Source organism: Vipera ursinii, assembly GCF_947247035.1.
Source record: "Vipera ursinii genome assembly, chromosome: 3".
Classification (NCBI taxonomy): domain Eukaryota; kingdom Metazoa; phylum Chordata; class Lepidosauria; order Squamata; family Viperidae; genus Vipera; species Vipera ursinii.
The window spans coordinates 18,800,896-18,821,839 of record NC_139516.1 but is presented as its reverse complement, the minus strand read 5'-3'; the positions used below and the strand labels follow the sequence as shown (position 1 = coordinate 18,821,839).

At 41.5% G+C, this 20,944-nt stretch overlaps 1 protein-coding gene across 2 annotated transcripts in view; it reads right to left on the bottom strand.

Moving 5' to 3' along the window:
• Window positions 1–20,186, bottom strand: part of NFATC2 (nuclear factor of activated T cells 2) — a 153,557-nt gene extending 133,371 nt beyond the window's left edge. The window contains exons 1-3 of one of the 2 annotated variants that reach the window (XM_083357419.1): window positions 19,568–20,186; window positions 3,144–4,176; window positions 1,834–2,002 (exon numbers count right to left, since the gene is read on the bottom strand). In XM_083357419.1, coding sequence (XP_083213545.1) covers window positions 1,834–2,002; window positions 3,144–4,176; window positions 19,568–19,700 — 1,335 coding nt within the window. In that variant the 5' untranslated portion in view covers window positions 19,701–20,186. The remainder of the gene's footprint in view (window positions 1–1,833; window positions 2,003–3,143; window positions 4,177–19,567) is intronic. The other variant, XM_083357420.1, reaches the window with a different exon arrangement.
• Window positions 20,187–20,944: the final 758 nt, after the last annotated feature.

Here is a 20,944-nt window from a genome sequence, read left to right as displayed (position 1 = left end):
ATGGGACAGTCTCTCAGTCCAACCACCTCACAGGATTGTTGTGGGGAAGGAATATTAGGAATATTAGGAATATTAGAGGAAGGAATATTAGGAATGTTCGCTACTTGAATTATTTATATAAAAAAAGAAACACAGGATAAACATACACCAACTTTAACAGTCTTAGTCTAGTAGACAACCAATTACATATGATCCAGCAATGTGTGGCAGCAGCCAAAAAAGCCAATGCAATCCTAAGTTGCATTAACAGAGGGATTCAATCAAGATCATGTGAGGTACCACATACCATTCTATAAGGCAAGTGTGTCAAACTACTGGCCCGTGGGCCAGATGCATCATAGTGAAACCGCGCCCACCCCATTGCCGGCAATGGCAAAAAAGTTGTGATACATGGTGACACGTCACATGACATTGCGAGTTTGACACCCCTGTTATAAGGTCTTAGTAAGACCACAGCTAGAATACTGCATCCAGTTTTGGTCACCACACTATAAAAAAGATGTTGAGACTCTAGAAAGAGTGCAGAGAAGAGCAACAAAGATGATTAGGTGACTGGAAGCTAAAACATATGAAGAATGGTTGCAGGAACTGGGCCTGGCAAGTCTAGTGAAGAGAAAGACCGGGGTGACATGATAACAGTGATCCAATATTTGAGGGGCTGTCAGAGACAGGAGGGGGGTCAACTTGTTTTCCAAAGCACTTGAAAGCCAGACAAGGAACAATGGGTGGAAACTAATCAAGGAGATTCAATCTAGAAAAAAGGAAAAATCTTCTGACAGTGAGAACAATCAACCATTGGAACAGTTTGACTTCAGATGTTGTGGGTGCTTCATCACTGTAACCTTTCAAGAAGAGACTGGATGGCCATCTGTCAGAAATGGTATAGGGTTTCCTGCTTAAGCAGTGGGTTGGACTAGATGACCTGTAAGATCCCTTCCAACTCTGTTATTTTATTCTATACTTCTTTCTATACATGTGTGGACTTCAGCTCCCAGAATTCCCCAGCCACCATGGGAATTGAAGTCTGCACATCTTAAAAGTTGCCAAGTTTGAAAAACACTGTGATTGAGCTATGTTTTATTATCAAGAGACCTGGATGTTGTAAAATAGCAAATTTTGATGCAAAATGATCAAGGGTGCTAGAACTGGCATGGCATCATTTGATCTACTTGTCAAGTGAGACTTGAAGAAGCTTGGCTTATATCTGATATCTCCTACTGAAAGACCAGAGACTGAGAAAAATATACTTAAGGAGAGGTTAAGGAGACAGAAGCAGGGGTTCCTCCATCTTATCTCCTAACTCAAACAAAATAGAATATAGAATAATAGGGTTGGAAGGGATTTTGGAGGTCTTCTAGTCCAACTTCCCTGCTCCCTATACCATTCCTGACAAATGGCTGTCCAGTCTCCAAACTCCAATGATAGAGCACCCACAACTTCTGGAGGCAACCTATTCCTCTGATTATTTGTACACATATTTTTCCTTAGTTCTAGGTTGGATCTGTCTTTAAGGATCTCCCACCCATTACTTCTTATCTTGCCATCAAGTGCTTTGGAGACTAAGTTGAGCCCTTCTTATCTGTGGCAGTCCCTCAAGGGCTGCAAGACTGCTATCATGTCACCCCTAGTCCTTCTCTTCATTAGACTAGGGATGTTGTTGCTGTTGTTAGCTGTGAAGTCATGTCCAACCCATCGCGACTCTATGGACAACGTTCCTCCAGGCCTTCCTGTCCTCTACCATCTTCTGGAGTCCATTTAAGCTCAGTACCCTTGCCTTTCTGGGATCCATATACCCACTGCACTGTAAAATATGCCATACAAAATACAACATACCTGAACCACAGGATGTCCCCCTGTTGGTGCTTTGACTGCCCCTCGGCTCCCTTCCGTCTCATAATGAGCACGATGGTGAGGTTTGGGTTGCACCTCAATCTGTAATTCATAGGAGCCCGAATGGCTGGAAAGTGGCCACTCAAGAGGTGGAAGAGACTGAACAGGAATGCTGGGGAAAAGAAAGTTTGGGTTTAAGTTATGAAAGAAAAGAAGCTTAACTCAATACTCACATAACAAAGACAAGCTGCACAATAATGATCCAAACAACACCGCCCTGAGTCCTTCGGGAGAAGGGCGGTATAGAAATATTAATAAATTAAATTAAATTAAACTGGAAATCATGTTTCTTTTTCAAAATACAAGAGGACTGGATCAACCACTGATTGGCCAGAGATGGAGAACAATTAAAAATGCTTTTTTGCCCAACTCACATCAGTGGGGTGGATTCTTTGCCTCATAATTTGCAAACAGTTACTAACTAGGATAAGAACCAGTGGCAATTAATTCAAGAAGAATCAATGATTATGAAAGAAAGATTGACCCCAACCTTCCTGGCTATTCACAAGGCCCTGAAGGAACTCACAAGTTTTGCTAACTGGCATTGAGATCCAGGAGCATGGCAGAGCTGATGCAGTAGTAGTTATTTTGATGAATGGGATTACCTTGGTTGTGAGTTTTATGTATTTCATTATGTTTTCTATATGCTTTTATATTGTTCTTTTCTGTTTTTTTAAATTGTATTGGGTTTTATTTCTTGTTTTTATATTTGTTTTGATTTTTTGTAAGCCACCCATAGTCATACATATGAGATGGATGGCTATATAAATTTGAATAATCAATCAATACTTCATATTAAAGGCTATGCTGGACTTCCAAAATCATCCTTTTCTTTCTCTGACTAGATTATTTCCACACTGACAATGCAGAGCATCTTCAGTAGCCATTCAATCATCATTGTGTGTAAATATAGGTAAATGCAGATGTTTAGAATGTAATGAAAGATAGAAAATGATTAGCTGTCTCCTTGTCAAGAAGGAGGAACAAATTATGCTGCTTTCTACCCTGTAATGATTTTGCCCTCCTCCAATATTATGCACTTTGATTTGCTGGGGGAACATGCATTTGCTGTTATCTCCAACAGAAGAATATCCAGGGCAGCTTGGGAGAAAAAGAACAGGAGAGTCAACAATAACTCATTAAAAGAAATCCTCCTCTATTATATGCAATCTGTCTCGCAGATATGCACATATCTATAAGACAAATTCTATACATTCTATAGAACTCCATATATGTGCAAGACATCTACTCACCTGCAGATTGGTATCGCAGGCATTAGCTGCTTTGGCCAAGATGGCGGCACTAAAAGGATTGAATCTGGTGGGGGGTTCCTTCGGTTGTCCTGCTCACAGGACCCAATGTATTCGATCGGCTGAAGCACGTGACATGGCATACTGGCTTTGTGGGAAGCCACTGGCGAAGGATCTGGGGTGGTCCTCCATATTTTTGTGGGAACTCCGCAGGAAGGATCAGTGGTGAGATTGTTCATTGCATCCATGAGACTTGATGAGGTGGACAGCTGGGTGTAAGTGACTGTGGCTCCGTCTTCTCTCAAGGAGATGTGGGGAGAGGCCTGTGGAGAAGGGGTCCTCGACTGCCGTGGAGAAGAGTGTGGGTGCTGACTCCCGTACAGCTCAGTGCAAGAGTACCTCCGCTTTGCCCCTGGCGATGACGACCTTGAGTTGGGACGTGGTGATGGTGAACGTGGCCCCAAGCAGGTATCTTCCACAACAGTTGCTTGTGGGGACATTATTGGCGAGGTTCTAGGGGAATAATGAGCATGGGTGTTTTGAAACTGTGGACAAAGGTCATCACTAGGGCCATTATTTGGTGAAACGCATGGTGAAGTGTAAGGAGAGAAATTAGTCTCTGAAATGAAGCTTGCAGAGGAGCCACTGCTAGGAGGGCTCAGGCACAGCGGTTCTCGGTAGCTCTCAAAGCCAGGGACTGGCAGGGTAAACCTTGGGCTAGCAGTAGCTGAGCTGGACTGATGCTCTACCAATAGATCTGTGTCTCTGCTGCTGAAGGGCCCCCCTGAGTGAATCAGTTCATAAGATGGTGTTATCTCAATCCTAGGGCTCAAAGTAGGGGGACCTGCAGCCTTGAGAGGGTCCAAGTAGCATTTTGACCCTATGCTATTTGGCTGTCCATATCTGCCCATGTGATCTGCCGAAAGGCTAGACAAAGCGAAGGGGTACGGCTTGAGGCCATAATCCGAGACATCGTCATGAGGGTAAGTAACTCCAGTGGGTGGGCTGATGATTTTATGTGAAGGAGTCGGTTCTTCTGGAAAAAGAAGGGTCGCTTTTAAGACTAGACATACCACTGCAGAAGCTGAGCAATCCTGGGTTAACAAGAAGGCATTAGCAATAGCGTTTTGGGAAAAGGTCGCATTATACACAGACATCAATTGCATGCATAAGGCAGCAGGTCAGCCTTCTCAGAGTAGAAGCCCACTGGGCACTCTCCGAGTAAGAGCCAGAGAATGAAAAGAAATGTGCCACCACTGTACACAGAGTATCGCATTGGCTTTGAAATATTTCATCTATCCACTCCAGTATTTCACCGTCAGCTACCTTCTGATCATGTTTTTGCTATGACTATTGGCAAGAGCACACTTGGTGTGGCTCAGAGAGCAAGTGACAGTTGCAGGATACAGGCTGGTCCAACCATACCCAGCCTGCTCTGTTCTACCTTTGTTATGGCACCATGCCACCAAATGCCAAACAGCTGACTGATGCACTGGCAGCAGCAATGCGACTCCACATTCAGTTCTGACCCTCCAGATAGACTTCTCTTACTGCGTGCATCCATGACAGCCTGCTTCCAACCCCATCTTTGGTAGGCCACTGACCACTGTTTATTTGGGTAGCAGTCTTCAATCTTCAGGCCATTGTTGGTCATGTTTTCTGTGTCTGGCTCACCTAATTTTTGTCTACCTAGGCACAACCAGATACTAGCTGCAAATCTCCCAGATTCCAATCTGAGTGCAACACAATGTTGAAATGTCCCTACTACTCAATTTCTAAAAGAAGGAAAATGATATGATACACCCAGACCTAGGAACAAACGTACAAACAAACAAACAAACAAGCATGTTTACTTCATAATTTTCTAGCATCCTGGTTGTTGTATTGCATTAGAAAGTCAGCAGACCAACACTATAAACAGTAAACCAATACTCGATTATATTTAATTTAAGGTGTTTATGACAAATGCTACAGGTACATGATTGCTAAATGCCAAAGAAGGGGGCCAAACTCAACTCACACAGTAGTGCTTTCCATCACAGGAGAGCAATGCGAGACAAGTCCCTTTGTAATGTGTCAGGCAACGATATCAAGAGCCAAGCCACCAAGGAGGGTTTGCTCTTCCAATTTAACAACTGTCCAGTTCCTAAAATGAAAGACATTCCCTCAGCTAACTTAGTATGGCATATTTAATAATACAATTACATGCTTACTGTATATGTCCATCACACTATTCCCTTTTAGAGAATGGAATGGTTGGCAGACAGCAGAAAAGGAGTAAAGGAGCAGATAAGCTTCAGCACCATTCACTGTTCCTCTCCATATTTTTTCTATTCTTGCCAGTTGTTACAGCTTCCCTCATATCCATATGTTGTGTTCTTTTTTACACTTCTTACCTGTCTTTTCAGCTATTTCAACCCCAACTTTCTCAGCCTTCCTCTTCCTCTCAAACCACCCACTCTTCCTTCATGCATCTTCTTTTGTATGCAACCTTCAGTTGTTCTGCCTATATGACCAAACCACTTTTAACAGATTTCTTTCATGCTGGTGAACCTCTTTTTTTGTCCACTTCTCAGTAATTCAACACTTGGCCCAAAGCTGCTTTTCAAAAGGCAACCGGACTTTCTTGGTTGTAGCCAGGATATAAGTGGTGTGAGTGATACGAGATAGGACACTACCCTATCTCCTGTCTCTCAGAGGACTAACAATGACTTTCAGATTGCTAACCACCAGATCTTTCCATTCCCCGCCCCCATTCAGTCAGAACTGAAGAAGCTTCATGGATGAGAAGTAAAACATTTTCAAGGAAAAAGCAAAGAAAGTCCAGCTGCCTTTTGAAAAACACCTTTGAGACAACCAGGACCTGGATGACTGAGAATCGCCACAGGCATTTATTCAACATTCATTCTGTTGTTTAAAATATAAATTATCGCTGCATTTTTCTTATTTTCTTCTTGTGATAACACAGGAGCATAAACATCTGACAGGGGTTTGTTAAAAGAACTGTGGTTTAATATACAATATGAAACAACATTCAGGGAGCATACAGAATACAAGATTATATTATATTATAAGTTATATTCAAAGGGATGAAGTGAGCAAGCAGGTTCCAACTGCTATTCTCCTCAGACACAGTCTCTTAAAGGGATACTACCCCCTTCTATCACTTCTAAATCATAATTACCTTGACACATTCTTGTCCTTGTCTCTTGTTTTACCATGCACCCTTCTTAAGTTCATTCTACATTCAACTTACTACACTTCTCCTGACATACTAAACTTTTACTTCCATATAGAAAGTAATCAAAGAGATAAGCAACCTAGAACTAAGGAGAAATTTCCTGACAGTTAGAACAATTAACCAGTGGAACAACCTGCCTCCAGAAGTTGTGAGTGCTCCAACACTGGAAGTTTTTAAGAAGAGACTGGACTGCCATTTGTCTGAAATGATATAGAGTTTCCTGCCTGAGCAGGGGGATGGACTAGATGACCTCCAAGGTTCCTTCCAAATAATAATAATAATAATAATAATAATAACAACAACAACAACAACAACAACAACAACAACAATAATAATAATAATAATAATAATAATAATAATAATAATAATAATTTGTTGTTGTTGTTGTTATATGAAAAAGTGAGTAAACAAACACCTGGCTATTTTTGCTTCTTTGGGCAACCATTAATTTATTATAACAGTCCACATACTATTATCTTTCTACTAGCATTTGCACATCTCAAAATTTCTCATTCATTTTCAATAATCATTTTACCTAGATACTGAGATTTGCTATTTGCTATTAGCCCAACTTCTCCTACAAGGTTGTACTTGTGTGAAACAAATTAGGGAAATGCTGCCTTGAACTTCTGAAGCAAAGATGGTATATAAAGCTAATAAATAAAATAGATAAAAATCTCAAATATAGTTAAAATTAAAGTTTACATATATTTTTAAACTACCTACTATTTTTAAGAGTATTCCCTAATAAAGAGTTATTATTCAAAAGTATGCAAGAATAAAACACTGTAACTTAGCAACTTCTTTGTTTTCTTTGTTAAATTTTACAGCTGCCTCAATCCCTAGGGATTTCTCAACTTAATTATTGTTCTACTATAGACGTTTCTTTTTTTTATTGCAGACCAATAAAAAAATTCGATCATCAGAACACCCATTCAAATATGACCCTTTTGTAACAGAAAATTCTATCTGTATTGAGTTTTTCTATTGTATCTTTAAAAATGTTATTAGAATTCAAGGATTTTTAAAACTGAGAATTTATAAAAAAAAAAAACAAATGGCTTTATCTTTCACAAACCAAAAGATCATTTAAAGAATTTTCTACTGAAAAATGTAGAATCCAGGGAAACTATTTTTTTCATGCAAAATGTGCACCTTTAAAAATTAGGGCAATATATGCTTTTAAATATTTAAAACATTCAGTTGAATAAAACCTTTGGCAGATACATAGCAGCCAAACAAAAGAATGGCTATGTGGCCATAAAGCTCAAACTTTGCACAGTTCCATATATAATTTCAAACAATGGGTGGTTTCTTTCCATCAGACAGCAGTAGGGGAATTTATCTAACCAGTCACCAATAATAAGGTATCCATGTAATATTTGTAAAGATCTTTTAGATCTTATATATTTCCAATTGCATTCTTCATGTGACAGCAGGAAAACAGTCTAAAGTGGTGCCAGAAAAAGGATGAAATGTCATCATGAAATTCTCAAGACCTTATTAAATACTACTTTCAAATTATAGTCAGGATATTGATTACCCAAATATCTAAGCATCTTTCATCACTAGCTGGAGGACTGTGTTTCCATCCTAGCTTTGTGGAATATAGACAGAACCAAATTAAGAGACAGTGGCTGGCTTCATGTATCACATTGAGCCATGGGGTTGCTTTTTTGAGTCTAGATCGCCATAGGATCCAGGCACTGTGGCCTATACAATGAACTTTAATTAAAACAAAGTATAACTTAACATGATAGCCGTATTAATATATAGATAGTCCTCGGCTTACAACCATTAATTTAGATGTTACAACAGCAATGAAAAAAGCAACTTACGACCGGTACTTGCACTTACGATCACTGCAGTGTCTCCACATGATTCGAATACCAGTTGTGATAGCCATTGGAAACCTTTCCAGCTGGCTTCTGATAAGTAAAGTCAATAGGGCAGGGAGACTGGATTTGCTTAATGACTATGTGATTCACTTAAAAATTCAATGATTCGCTTTAACAATCTTGATAAAAAAGGTCATAAAATCAAAGATCAAATTCTTGTGAGAAGGCCAAATATATTCGTATTTTAAATTAATCCTATCTTTAAACTCACATGTGACACAGAATCATATGTAAGGACCCACCTCAGCTAAGCACCCAAGAAAGCAGAATTCTTGAAACGGGCATTGTCTCAAAACTAACTTTTATTAGGGGCTAGTGACAGTAAGAAAGCCAAGATGAGATCTGGGGAAAATCCCACTCAAACGGTATAGTTAAACTAGCAATCTTCCTCCTCCCACAAAGTCATAATGTTCATTTGAAATCCAGCCAATCCACAGGTGGCACGATGTGTGGGTAACTAGCACAAGTTGGAGCACATCTCAATGTCTTTTCCAGTTTCATTTCTCTGTAACTGTCTCCCTGATAAGGGAGACACATTCTTCTGTCAAATGGATAGAGACAGGAAAGGAAGGGTAGAAAGTGAAAGTTATCCCATTCAAGTCCCCCCCCCAGCAGAATGGCAGGCCCTAAACAAGAACAAGGGAAAGCAAAAAGGGTTTGGGGATCTGACATCATGCTTGTCCTATCTGAACTGATTTTCTGGCTTGTTACAAAACATGCTTAAGATCGTAGCAATTTAGACATGAAAGATCCATAAACAGCCATGAATAATCTATTTGGCTGGATTGTTCTTGAGCTAAAAGCCTGACAGTTCTTCATGTATTAATATAAAATTACAACTAGTCCTTGATATAGGGTCACAATTATGAACAGAATTTCCATTGTAAGTCAGTGCAGTCGTAAGTCATTGCATCACTGGATCCAATTTTATAACCATTTTTACAGTGGTCATAAAGTGAATCACTGTGGCTGTTGTTTCCCCAACTGACTTTTTTCATCAGAAGCCGGCTAGGAAGGTTGCAAATTGCAGTCACATGACCACAGAATACTACAACCAGTTGTAAATATGAGCCAGTTGCCAAGCATCCAAACTGCAATCACATGACTGTGTGTGTTTGTGTGCTTGTGTGTTTGAGAGAGAGAGAAGGAGATGGTCATAAGTGTGGGAACAGGTCATCAATAACTTTTTCTGAAATGACCGTAACTTTGAATGATCATTAAATAGATGTAAGTCAAGGACTATGTGTATAGTACTGTATTTTCAGGCGTATAAGACGACTTTTTAACCCATGAAAATCTTCTCAAAAGTTGGGGGTCGTCTTATACACCCAGTCGTCTTATACGCCAAAAAATACTATTCACCTCTCTGATCTTTTCTCTTTTCTGATGGACGGCGGGATCGCTGGGTGAATGGAGGTAGGCAATGGCGACCCGTGGTTAAGCGGCCAATGGCGAACGGGTGATGGAGGGCAAACTCTTGTCAGCTCCTGGGGCGGCTACTGCAGCCGCCGCTGTTGCTCTCTGTAGGACTGGCCATGCTGGCGCTTCCAATGCTGGCTGTCAGGTCCCCGAAAAGAGGAGGGGCAGGCGGTCCCCAGAGGCGCGCTGCTCGACAGTAGGAAGGGAGCACCTTTGCTCCTGCCGAGGCACCGCCTGACCCACGCCGACCGGAAGAATCGCTTGCCCGGTCACAGAGTGCAGAACAGCGGTACTTGGCGCCCCTCTTGCCCACAGACCATGCAGCGGCCCTCGCCAGCCGGCCTCGGCATGGCCGCCCCAAGCCCGGCTCTCTAGCGCGTCTTCCGGACCCGCCTGGCCAACCACCTCCTGGGCGGGGCTTGGCTCCAGACGCGGCGGCTGCTCCGTCTGCAAATGCTATCTCAAAGCCGGATTGCGCTTGGCCATGCAGGCTGCCGAAAGGTGGGGACTCAGAGTTCCCGCGGTGGTTGCGGCTTCTGGCCGCTGCCAATTTTGCATGAACGTGGCTCCCTTTAAGGGACACAAATGAGGTCTGAATGCATTTTTCTGAAATGCTGAAATTAGGCCTGCAAAAGAACACAGTAAACTCTTTGGATTCCACCGGGTATATTGGCTCAGCTTAGATTTGAGGAGGAAACTGATATTCACAGTCACCACATCTTTCAGCTCTTAGGGATGGGAGGTTTTTTTCAAAGCGGGGTGGGGGGAGATACATCCCCAAAGCCTTGCCACTGTCTAAGCTGGTATGCTGCAATACATGTGTTTGTGACATTATAGTCTGTAGTCACAGAAACATCCATGATGGTATATTGCCAGCCCACTATTGAATAGACAAAGTTAGCACAAAATCTGCAGTTCCTGATTTTAATATTAAGTAATCCAATTTGGTCCAATATAAATCTTCCAATCCAGACTCCATGCCCACCAAACCTAGGAGCCTGTAATTAATAAACCCAGCTGCTAATCATGCCAGCCTACACATGGCTTCATGCAGACTACTGTTGTTGTGCTGGAAGGCCTCTCCTGAGAAGACGGGAAGACCGGCCAACAGCTTATTGAACACAGAGGAATAAACTTTTTTTCTTTATTCCATCCTGACTAAAATGGCAATTTCAGATTGTGCCAGTTAGTGTGCAACAAATTAGTGTGCAGCTGGATGCACTTCAGCAATGGTTTTCTCTAATTCATAATGTAGGTACTGTATAGGACTAATTGAAAGCAGTCTCCATGCAAACCTCTAAAACAAGCTCATTGCAAACACTACTATTCTCTAACAATCCAGACTTCAATTTATTTATTGAAGTATTTATTGGGCTTAATAGACTAGGCTCATCATGATTCTATTACAGGTAGTTCTCAACTTGTGACCACAATGGAGCCCAAAATTTCTATTGCTAAGTGAGACATTTGTTAAGTGAGTTTTGTCCCATTTTATGACGTTTCTCGCCACAGTTGTTAAAGGAATCACTATAGTTGTTAAATTAATGGTTAAACCTAATTCATTAAACCTAATGAATACTATTAATTGATTAAACATTGTTCCCTGAAATTCCACTGGTCGTTGATGTTATTAACTGCTGATTGCTACTTTTTTCTTCTTGTTACATTTTTCTTTTACACTGCAGTTTTAATAGATGTTCCTCAATTTCCCAGCTGATTGAGGGTTAGAATCATGCTCATGCATGGGAGATACTCTCACCCTTTCTTTCCAATCAGAGCACTACATCCAGGAGAAAGCCGGAAGAACTCTCACAAAAAAAAAAATCTGGGTTGCAGATCGAGGGCAGTAAAAATCAAACTTTCCTCTCACTTTGATACCTTTTCCTTTTCCCCTCCTCTCTCATCCCAGATTTTTCTTAACAAAAGTCAAGAAAGTCTTAGGAAGTAGAGGAGGGGGGAGCTGAAACAAGCCAAGAAGGCAGAGTCCTCCTTGGGCACACTGTTTTCTTGCAACATTGGGAATAGTTTAAAATGCCAGTTCCATGAGCTCGATAGTAAGCTTAAAGGAGCACATGCATCTGAGAACTGTTTGTTCCGTACTCAAGCATATGATCCATAGCCAATTCAGACTTCTTCCCTATAGGAAGCCACCGGGAGAGGTCAGCTAAGGTCTCATCAGCATGCTGATGATACTCAGCCCTACAGCCCCATCTGAGGAATGAAATCCTGACATAGTGCAAAAAGGCTATGTTGGGCTGAATGGGTTAAACAAGCTCAAATTAAATCTCTGCGAGAAACACTCTGGCTTTGTTCAAAATCCAGTAATAGTTCTGAATGGGATGGGATTCCTGGGAATGAGAACTTGGGAATTCTCCTTGATTTAAAGCTGCTACTGGGACGGTGATTAGAATCGTGGGCAGGGTAGCCTATGCTCAGCTAAGCTGGTAAACAATTGCAGACCTTCCTGGAGTGAGAAGACTTAACAATAATAACTCATCCTTTCATCATCACAGGTTTACACTACTGCAAAGCCTTCTACATGGCACTGCCTTAAAGACACCCCCCACACACACACACAGAAAGTGCAGTTGGCACAACAGGATAGCTATCTGCTACTGTAATATAACACTAACTTTCCTGCATTCTGGATTTTTATTCCAATTCAAAGTCCTGCTTTCAAAGCTCTGCATGGTTTGGTTATTCAAGGAAATATAGGTAGTCCTTGATTTACAACCAGAATTGAGACTGGAACTTTTGTTGCTAAGCCAGATGTTGTGCCAGATTTTATGATCTTTTTTGCTGTGGTCATTAAGCAAATCACTGTAGCTGTTGAGTAAGTCACATGGTCATTTAAGTGTATTTGGTTTTCCCCATTGACTTTGCTTGTTGGAAGCCAGATTGGAAGGCTACAAATGGTGATCATGTGTAACCCTGGGACACTGCAATACATACCGGTCGCCAAGTGCCCAAAGTTTGATCATGTCACTGTGGGGATGCTGCAACGGTCATAAGTGCAAGCCCTGGATCTTTTTCAGCGTCATTGCAACTTTGAACAAAAGCTAAACAATGATTGTAAGTCGAGGACAATCTATTTTTCCTCCAAATGGATTCTGACCATACTGTGCAAGCATCAGGGAACATATGCTAAAAGTCCTAACTCTGCTAGAGATAAATTGTGGAGCCAGAGATAGTTCATCTCTCTTGTGGCCATTATGTTGTTTAATTATCTGCCCTCAAGGTCGTCCTGACACCATCTCTTTTGGCTTTCTCCAAAGCTGTCAAGCCTCTTTTGTTTAGATTTACTTTTTAATTATAACCTATGTAGTTTGGATTTTTGTTTTGTATATTGAGCAACAGTTTTGCTTTTATAGTTTACTGATGTTTGAGTAATGTCAATTTGGGGCAACTAAGGGTTTCTTATGATGATGTTATATGTTGAGTTGTAAACTACTCTTGAGTCTTAAAAACTGGCCAGTATAAAAATAAATATAACAAGCATATATTTCCTGGTGAATTTTTGAATGTATTAAATTACCCCAATAAAAATCCAGAGCATTTTTAGTAATATTAGATAACAGAAAACTACTTCTAAAGGCTGGAAATAACTTTACTGCTTCCTGTTGATTTTGGAATTTCTTTGGGACACTTTTTGAGAATGTTTACAGGGAAGAAGAGAAAGTTTGGGATCCTGACCTATGGCTAAAATTGCATTTCTGGTGGACATCCAAAACTACTTTCAGTTCCAATGAAGCTAACATAATTGAGAAAACAGTCATCTTCCACAATTTCCAGGCACACTTGAACATGTGGACTAAAGGTTTTTGTTTTTGTTAAATCCATCTCTTTGTAAACATGCTTTAATCTTAGAACATTAAAGATCACTGATGTACAAAGGATTACTTACAGACTCATAATGGTGTCTTCTGTAAGCAAGGAATGTCCTCCAGATTATATGTTTTGTTGTGATCTCTCTTACACTAATGATTTCCATCTCGAAAATATTAAAAATTAATAATCATGGCAGTCAGGCACTCCGAATAAGGAAAACAGTCTCTGGAAGTGCTTTCCAAATCTGTTCAGGCATCCTTTACTCTCCATTCACACAGGATGAAAAGTTATAATGATAATTCCATCATTCCTCCAAGCTAAAGCCAAGATACATTCCTCTCCCACTTTATCCTCATATTGACCACAAAATCTCAACTAGGATAAAGAAAAGTGATTGCCCCAAGCACTCTACAACCCTGGTGACTTAAGTAGAAGTTTGAGCTAAGATTTTCTGGTCAGAGCCCAAAATGTGCATGAAACCACATAGTGCCATACATCTTGCTGATGTAACAAGGAGCAAGTTTGGGACAATATTCTTTTAGAATGAATCAACATTGGCATTGCAGATTTTCTAAACCCTTTGCATGTTTTCTCAAAGGTGAGGTCCACTGAGGAGAGAGGACTTGCAGTAAAAGAACAATGGTCCTGATTGCAATCTGACATAGATAGCACGGAAGGCAAACCACCCAATCAGTTTGTGAAAGAAGAGAGTTTAAGGAAACACTTTTCGGCTACACCAACTTTCCATCAGTGCTTTGATGGTTGAATAAAATTATTAGGCATTTTACATATAAATTTTAAATATTAAATATTATTTTAACAATATTATTCTAAGCAGACTTGCCTCAGTAGCCATTTTATTCCCATACTAGGACGAGGTGCAATCCACACAATGGGTTTCATGCATTACATTAAGATTGGCATTCTTCCCATGCAGTTCTTCTCTAAGGAATATACTGTATATTTTTACCTTCAATAAAATTTTCTTCAGAGAGCCAATAGCCAACTCCAAGACCACAGCTTCAAATGGACATGTAAGCTACCAGCAAGTCCTTTGTCCAATAATGAAAGTATTGCGACAACATCAATAATCTCATTCACTTTTGATTTGCAATGGCAAACAAGTCAAATGCTGCTGCACTGGGTTCTATAAGCACATGATTAAAGCTTGTAAGAACTCAAATGCACGGTGCCAAAAGACATTTCTTTTACTGTCTTCCCTTCCTTTATGGCATTCATTTTGTCAAGGTTAAATTTCAAGCTTGATCCAGATCATTATGGTTGATTACATTTGCATCTATTAAGGCCATGTAACTCCATACTCTATTACTGCATACATATATACATATAAATATACATACATATACAAATATACATAAAAGGGGCGGTGGCTCAATGGGTTAGGACGCTGAGCTTGTCGATCAGATGGTTGGCAGTTTGGTGCGTTGAATCCCGAGTGCCGCATAACAGAGTGAGCGCCTGTTACTCATCCCAGCTTCTGCCAACCTAGCAGTTCGAAAGCATGTAAAAATGCAAGTAGAAAAATAGGGACCACTCCGGTGGGAAGGTAACAGCATTCCGTGCACCTTTGGCGTCTAGTCATCCCGGCCACATGACCACGGAGACGTCCTCGGACAGGTGCTGGCTCTTTGGCTTTGAAATGGAGATAAACACCGGCCCCTAGAGTTGGAAATGACTAGCACACATGTGCGGGGGAACCTTTACATTTACCTATATATATATGTATTGGGGGTAGATACAGTACGGGAGATGCCTGGGGGAAGAGTCAGGAGAGGGCAGGGAGGAGTTGAATCTGCTGAGGCCTAGGTTGGGGAAGATAAGCCTGGGAGAGGAGACAATAGGGGAGAATGGGAGAGGCTTTCAGGAGGTAAGCCTGAGGGAAAGAAGGGGATAGGATATGGGAGGCTTCTGTGGGGCAAGCCTGAAGGAGAGAAGGGAATAGGATATGGGAGGCTTCTGTGGGACAAGCCTGAGGGCGAGGGAGAGAGAGAAGAAAAAGAAGAAGAGCTGATCAGCCATCTGAACACTTTCCCTGCACGTGACCTGCCCGCTGAGAAGAGATTGAGCACCACCCCATCACATGACCCAACTGCCGAGAGAGACTGACCATCATGTGTTCCAGCCAAGCAGTTGTGCCTAAGTGAGGGACCACTGTGGACTGACAGCCAGCCCAAGAGAACCAGAAGAACCCAGACTCTAGCGGCTCTTTCAGGGGTAGCGCTACATATAAACTTTTTCTCGAGAAGCTTAGGGTAGCTACAAAAAGCCCAAACTGTATCCTCATAAACTTATGAAATAAGTTAAGCAGAGTGTGTATCTACACCACATCCATCCAATAGGTTTTATAATACAGTATAATACCAAAACATTGAACCAAGTTTAACTACCCTAATCATAATAGTTAAACTTTTAGTCTCTGTGAGGGCTACTCAGCTTGAGATAGTAAAGTATCATAACTGACCATGATTTTTTTCATTGCAGCATTCTTCAAAATTTCTTTTATCTATTAAGATGCTGGAGAAGCCCACATTTAGATTCCCACATAACGCTCTTCCATGTCGAGCAAAAATACAGGTAACCACTGTATGATGTCTAAAAGATACAGAAAATTCTAACCCAGGAGACATGATAGGTTTCAAAGAATACAGGAACTGGAATGGGAAAAAATACAACTTCATTTTCACCAACTTCTAAAATTTCATAGAGAAGGGGATCATCACATTCAAATGGATCAATGCCAGAAAAAGATTAAAAAACCCTACCCTGCAAAGAGTAAGAAAGATGACCTTGATGGAGATATGCAGAATACCTAGGCAAAAGGGGCTGAAATATTTTTTAGTCCTAAATTATGAGATAACATTCAGAAGCGGCTCAAGCTGATGCTTGGTTCACTGAAGTACAAGGAGGAGGAAGAGGTAAAACACAACCAGACTTGCAAGATTCAGCTATTACCGTATAGCCAATCTCAGTAAAACTAGTTTTAGCCTTCCTGTGGATTTGATTTCCTGGTCTGATCTATCTAGTGGGGCTGACAAGCTAACTTTTTTCTACTGTTTTGTGGCTGTCACGATGTTGGTAGTGCAGATCTGATAACCTAATTTAACTGAAAAATATTATAGTTAAACTATAAGATTAATAAGATTTTAGCATGCTTCTGTAGATCACATCAAGTTCTCTTTATGTTATATGAAGAATTGGATACCTCCATAAAGATAGGGAAATGAGATTTCCATCATGATCCAATGCATGCATTTAAAGTTTCACTGATTCAGTAAAGTTTATTTCTATTAAGGGTATTTAAGTTTGCAACTCTACTTTTGCTTTTGGTTAAAATAATCACTAAAATGCAAGTTGTTTTAATAAGAAAATACTTTTTTTCCTCTGTTACACCTAGGAATCAAAGATAACCTCAGATTTCCCAAAGTTTGGTAATAAACCAGTAAAGGTGCTAGTCGTTTCCAACTCTAGGGGCCGGTGCTCATCTCCGTTTCAAAGCCGAAGAGCCAGCGCTTGTCCGAGGACGTCTCCGTGGTCATGTGGCCGGCATGACTAGACACCAAAGGCGCACGGAATGCTGTTACCTTCCCACCATAGTGGTCCCTATTTTTCTACTTGCATTTTTAAGTGCTTTCGACCTACTACGTTGGCAGAAGCTGGGACAAGTAACAGGCACTCACTCTGTTACGCGGCACTCGGGATTCAACCCGCCAAACTGCCGACCTTCTGATTGACAAGCTCAGCGCCCTAAACCCACTGAGCCACCACGTCCCTTAATAAACCAGTAGGCTAGGTTTGTTGTTTAACTGAATCTCTGTGCATTAAAGCTGTAAAATTATTGACTGTATTAATTTCTGTAGACCAGCAACTACTGTTGAAATATTTCACAGGAAAAAATATTCTCAGTTGGTTTTGGCAGTGTAAGATTATATCACTTTACACATTCTAAGTTATGTTCACACTTGTCAAAAGGTGTGACATAAAAGCAACTTTAGTAGGTCTACCCTCAAGTACAATCAACCACTCTTGGTTATATTTCCTCTTGTCCACATTCAGAAAAAATCAGTAAAGCTTTGTTCATTCTATAATAATATATTCATTGACAAGAATGTTTGACTGCATTTATTGAAATTGTGTATCTAAACCTCTGGATATAACCCATCTAAACGAAAACTTTCACCTAATGCCAGTCTCATTTACAAAGTCTGTCCCCAGCAGTAAAATCATTCAAAAAAGCATGACAGGCCCAGCCTAGCACTTTTTTGGCTATTTGGCCATGATTGCTGAGAATTTTGACACTTGCTGTTCTATTGCAACCAGATTAAAGAAAACTGGGGTGGGATGGAGATTACCTGCAGTTATTGATTATATTCCATCCCAAAGGGGCAAAACAAGCAGTATGTTGCTAAATAAGAAAATGCAAAACTGTTTAAAATTATGTGATCACAATAATGTCACAAATATTAGAAGTCATAATTTTAAAAGAAAAGGCTTTAATTTGTACTTATAAATAGCTGAGAAGCATGCAGAAGGGAATGCTTTGCAGGTTTCCACATGTCTGTTTTTGGTTATATCTGAATTACATACAGTTGTTCTTTTTCAAACAGTATCATGGCTTGCAATTCAAAACTCCTGGGATCCAAGTCAATTGCTCTCTCTTTCTAGGTCAAAGCAGCCCTTCAACTGACTGAAAGGAGCGATGACTACACTGTGCACCTTTACAGTGTTGGACAGCAGTAAAGACTTCAAAACAATTTGCTATAGAATTTGTTAGTTAACATGATACACAAAACCCTGCCAAAAGAAAACTGACTACACTCAGAAGATGACTACGAAACCGTATTGTCCACTTCGATGACTAATTAAGAGGCAAACTCATATCAGGACGTGTGATTTTGTTTTTCACACTGTCTGCAATTGCCAACACATATTAAAATGAGGATTTTTCACAGATGACATTTGCTAAATACCTATGTACTATGAAATAAAGAAATGTCCCAAGAATCCTGATGTTTAGATATTCTCAACGTGTAACAAGGGTGCGTGATGCATGAACAAGTAGGTGTGATATTTTTATGGGACATCCAAAAAATCAGATATATTTTATCACCTCCAAAGACATACACTTTGAAAACATGAGCAATGCAATCGTAGCCCTGAGGCTAGTAGAAATAGTATGACATTTTATAGCGCTTTACAAATACTACAGGAAATTACCATTACTCTGGCTTTCAGTCAGAGCTTTCAAAGACTTGTCTTCTGCTACTCAGCCTACTGATTTTAGCAAGCTTGACCAAAGCCATTGTCCAAAATTAATTTCAGAGTCGTTTCCGGCCCTACCCTCTGGATCTGTGCTTTGCATTAGGAACAAACAATTACAAGTGCAAGTGATGATGCTGCCAGATAAAACAGAAAGCCATGAAAAGAAAAAGCTGTTTTCTACATGACCCAGAAATGACAAAGAGGAGTCTTTGATGTGCTAAGATATAGTACTATTGCTACTATAATTTTTATTTTCTTGACAGTTCCCTTTCTGCCATTCCCTGTTAGTCCATCTTTAAAAAATCAGCAATCAGAGCTTCTACTTATGCATCCCTCTAGAGATAAACAGAAAGATATAGGCAGACTTTCAACCCCACTTTAGCCTGATGGAAGAAAGGTAAACTTTCCTAACTGCAGATGATCCTAATTAAGCTCAGCAAACATTGTAAAGTTTCCCTGCTGCCCTTTTTAGGGTTAATTGCAGAAAACTACTTTTTCCTGTAAAGGCCAGGCGAGTCCAACTCTTGATGGGACCTTTTCCAACCCAAGTACTAAAGAAACAAGATCTGATCCCGGCCACCCAACGACACCAGCTACATCGTGTACCATTCCTTGGACCTTGGGAACCTCCATCCTTCAGAAAACCCCCATCCATTCCAAACACACCCCTAAGTTCTATTGGAAAAGCATCCATCAAGCCGAAGGGGTTGATAGCAATCAATTCATACTACTAAGAATAGGAGTAATCCGAAGTCACAAACCTGCTACTGGCTGCGAATAGTCATAATCAAATAAAATCGAGAAGTCCAGCTCTTCTTGAGGACTGAGATTTGGATTGGGATCATCGTCCCCTGGCTGGGAGTTCGGATCCGAATCGTTTGGACTGGAAGCCATCTCTACGTCTAAGGGTGATCTCTTTACAACTCTGATGGGGACGAAGGCAGAAGGAAAAAAACAACAACAACAACACGGGAGAGGCAACTCTGCCTTCCCCTTCGCAAGCAGTCGCCACAAGAAGAATTAATGATAACCGCCCGTCCCCGCTCGTCTGAACCATGCAACTCGAAAAATGAAACGCACGCTTCCTTTAAACTTCTCAGGGAGGGAGGGAGGGAGGGAGGGAGGGAGGGGGGTCGTTTGCCCTGAGCCTTGGAATCTCCCTCCGCCACCTCACGTGGCCAGAAGAGACGTCTGCACACGCAGGTGCAGCTCCCGCGACCTGGGAGCGCTCGCCGCTTCTGCAACTCGCCCCCGGCCCTGCAACGGGTGCAGCTTCGCTCGCGGACCGCGAAGCCCGTTCGAGGCTTCGGCAAGGGGCGACTTCCTGTTCGCGGGAGCCACCTGGGGCGAGAGGCGGCGCTGCCTCCGGGAGGGGAGGAGCGGCGGGGCTGCCACTCTTGGCGATCCCCGCGGGCTTGATCGCTACCCGATCCCCGTCTCTTCAGAGCCGGGCGACCCGGCAGGAGACAAGCGGCAGCCGCAGGGCGCCAGACGGCAGAGCTTGAAAAGGTGGCCAGAGTGGGCGGGGCTTTTTTAGCCCACGCGCGAGGGGCCCTGAGAACGTGTGAATGCGGGCTGGTGTCTTAAGCTTGCCCGGGCTGAGTTGCTAAACCTAAGGTTTTGCGGGCGCCCGACGTGCTGAAGCATCACGTAACCTCGTTTCCCCTCTTTCCCCCCCCCCCCGAGAGAGAAAGGCGAGGGTCTCACGCTTCTTTTCACTTCGCTGCAGAAGTTCATCACGCGGGGGGGAGAGAAGTGGAGGGAGGAAAATAAAACTTCGCCGGATGCGTTTCTTCCTACTATCCAAAGAAGCCTGGAGGTCGAACTGGGAAATCGGTGCATAAATCGTGCATATACATATAAACACAAATAAATACACGTGCGCTCCCTTGGATGGGGCAAGGGGAGGGAGAAACGGAAGGTCTTAGAAAGGAATTTTGCGAGAGATACGAGGCTGTGTAAATGGAGTGCCTTTTTCTAAATTGAGGAAGGATTTGGATGTTTATAAGGAAAGGGGAACATAGTTAAAAGCAAGGGAGTCCGTTACTAACCATATTTGATTTGATTTCTCTCAGACCTTTCGAGATACCTATATCTCAATTTTAAATGTATGATGAGTTGCATAAGTGCGATCACGA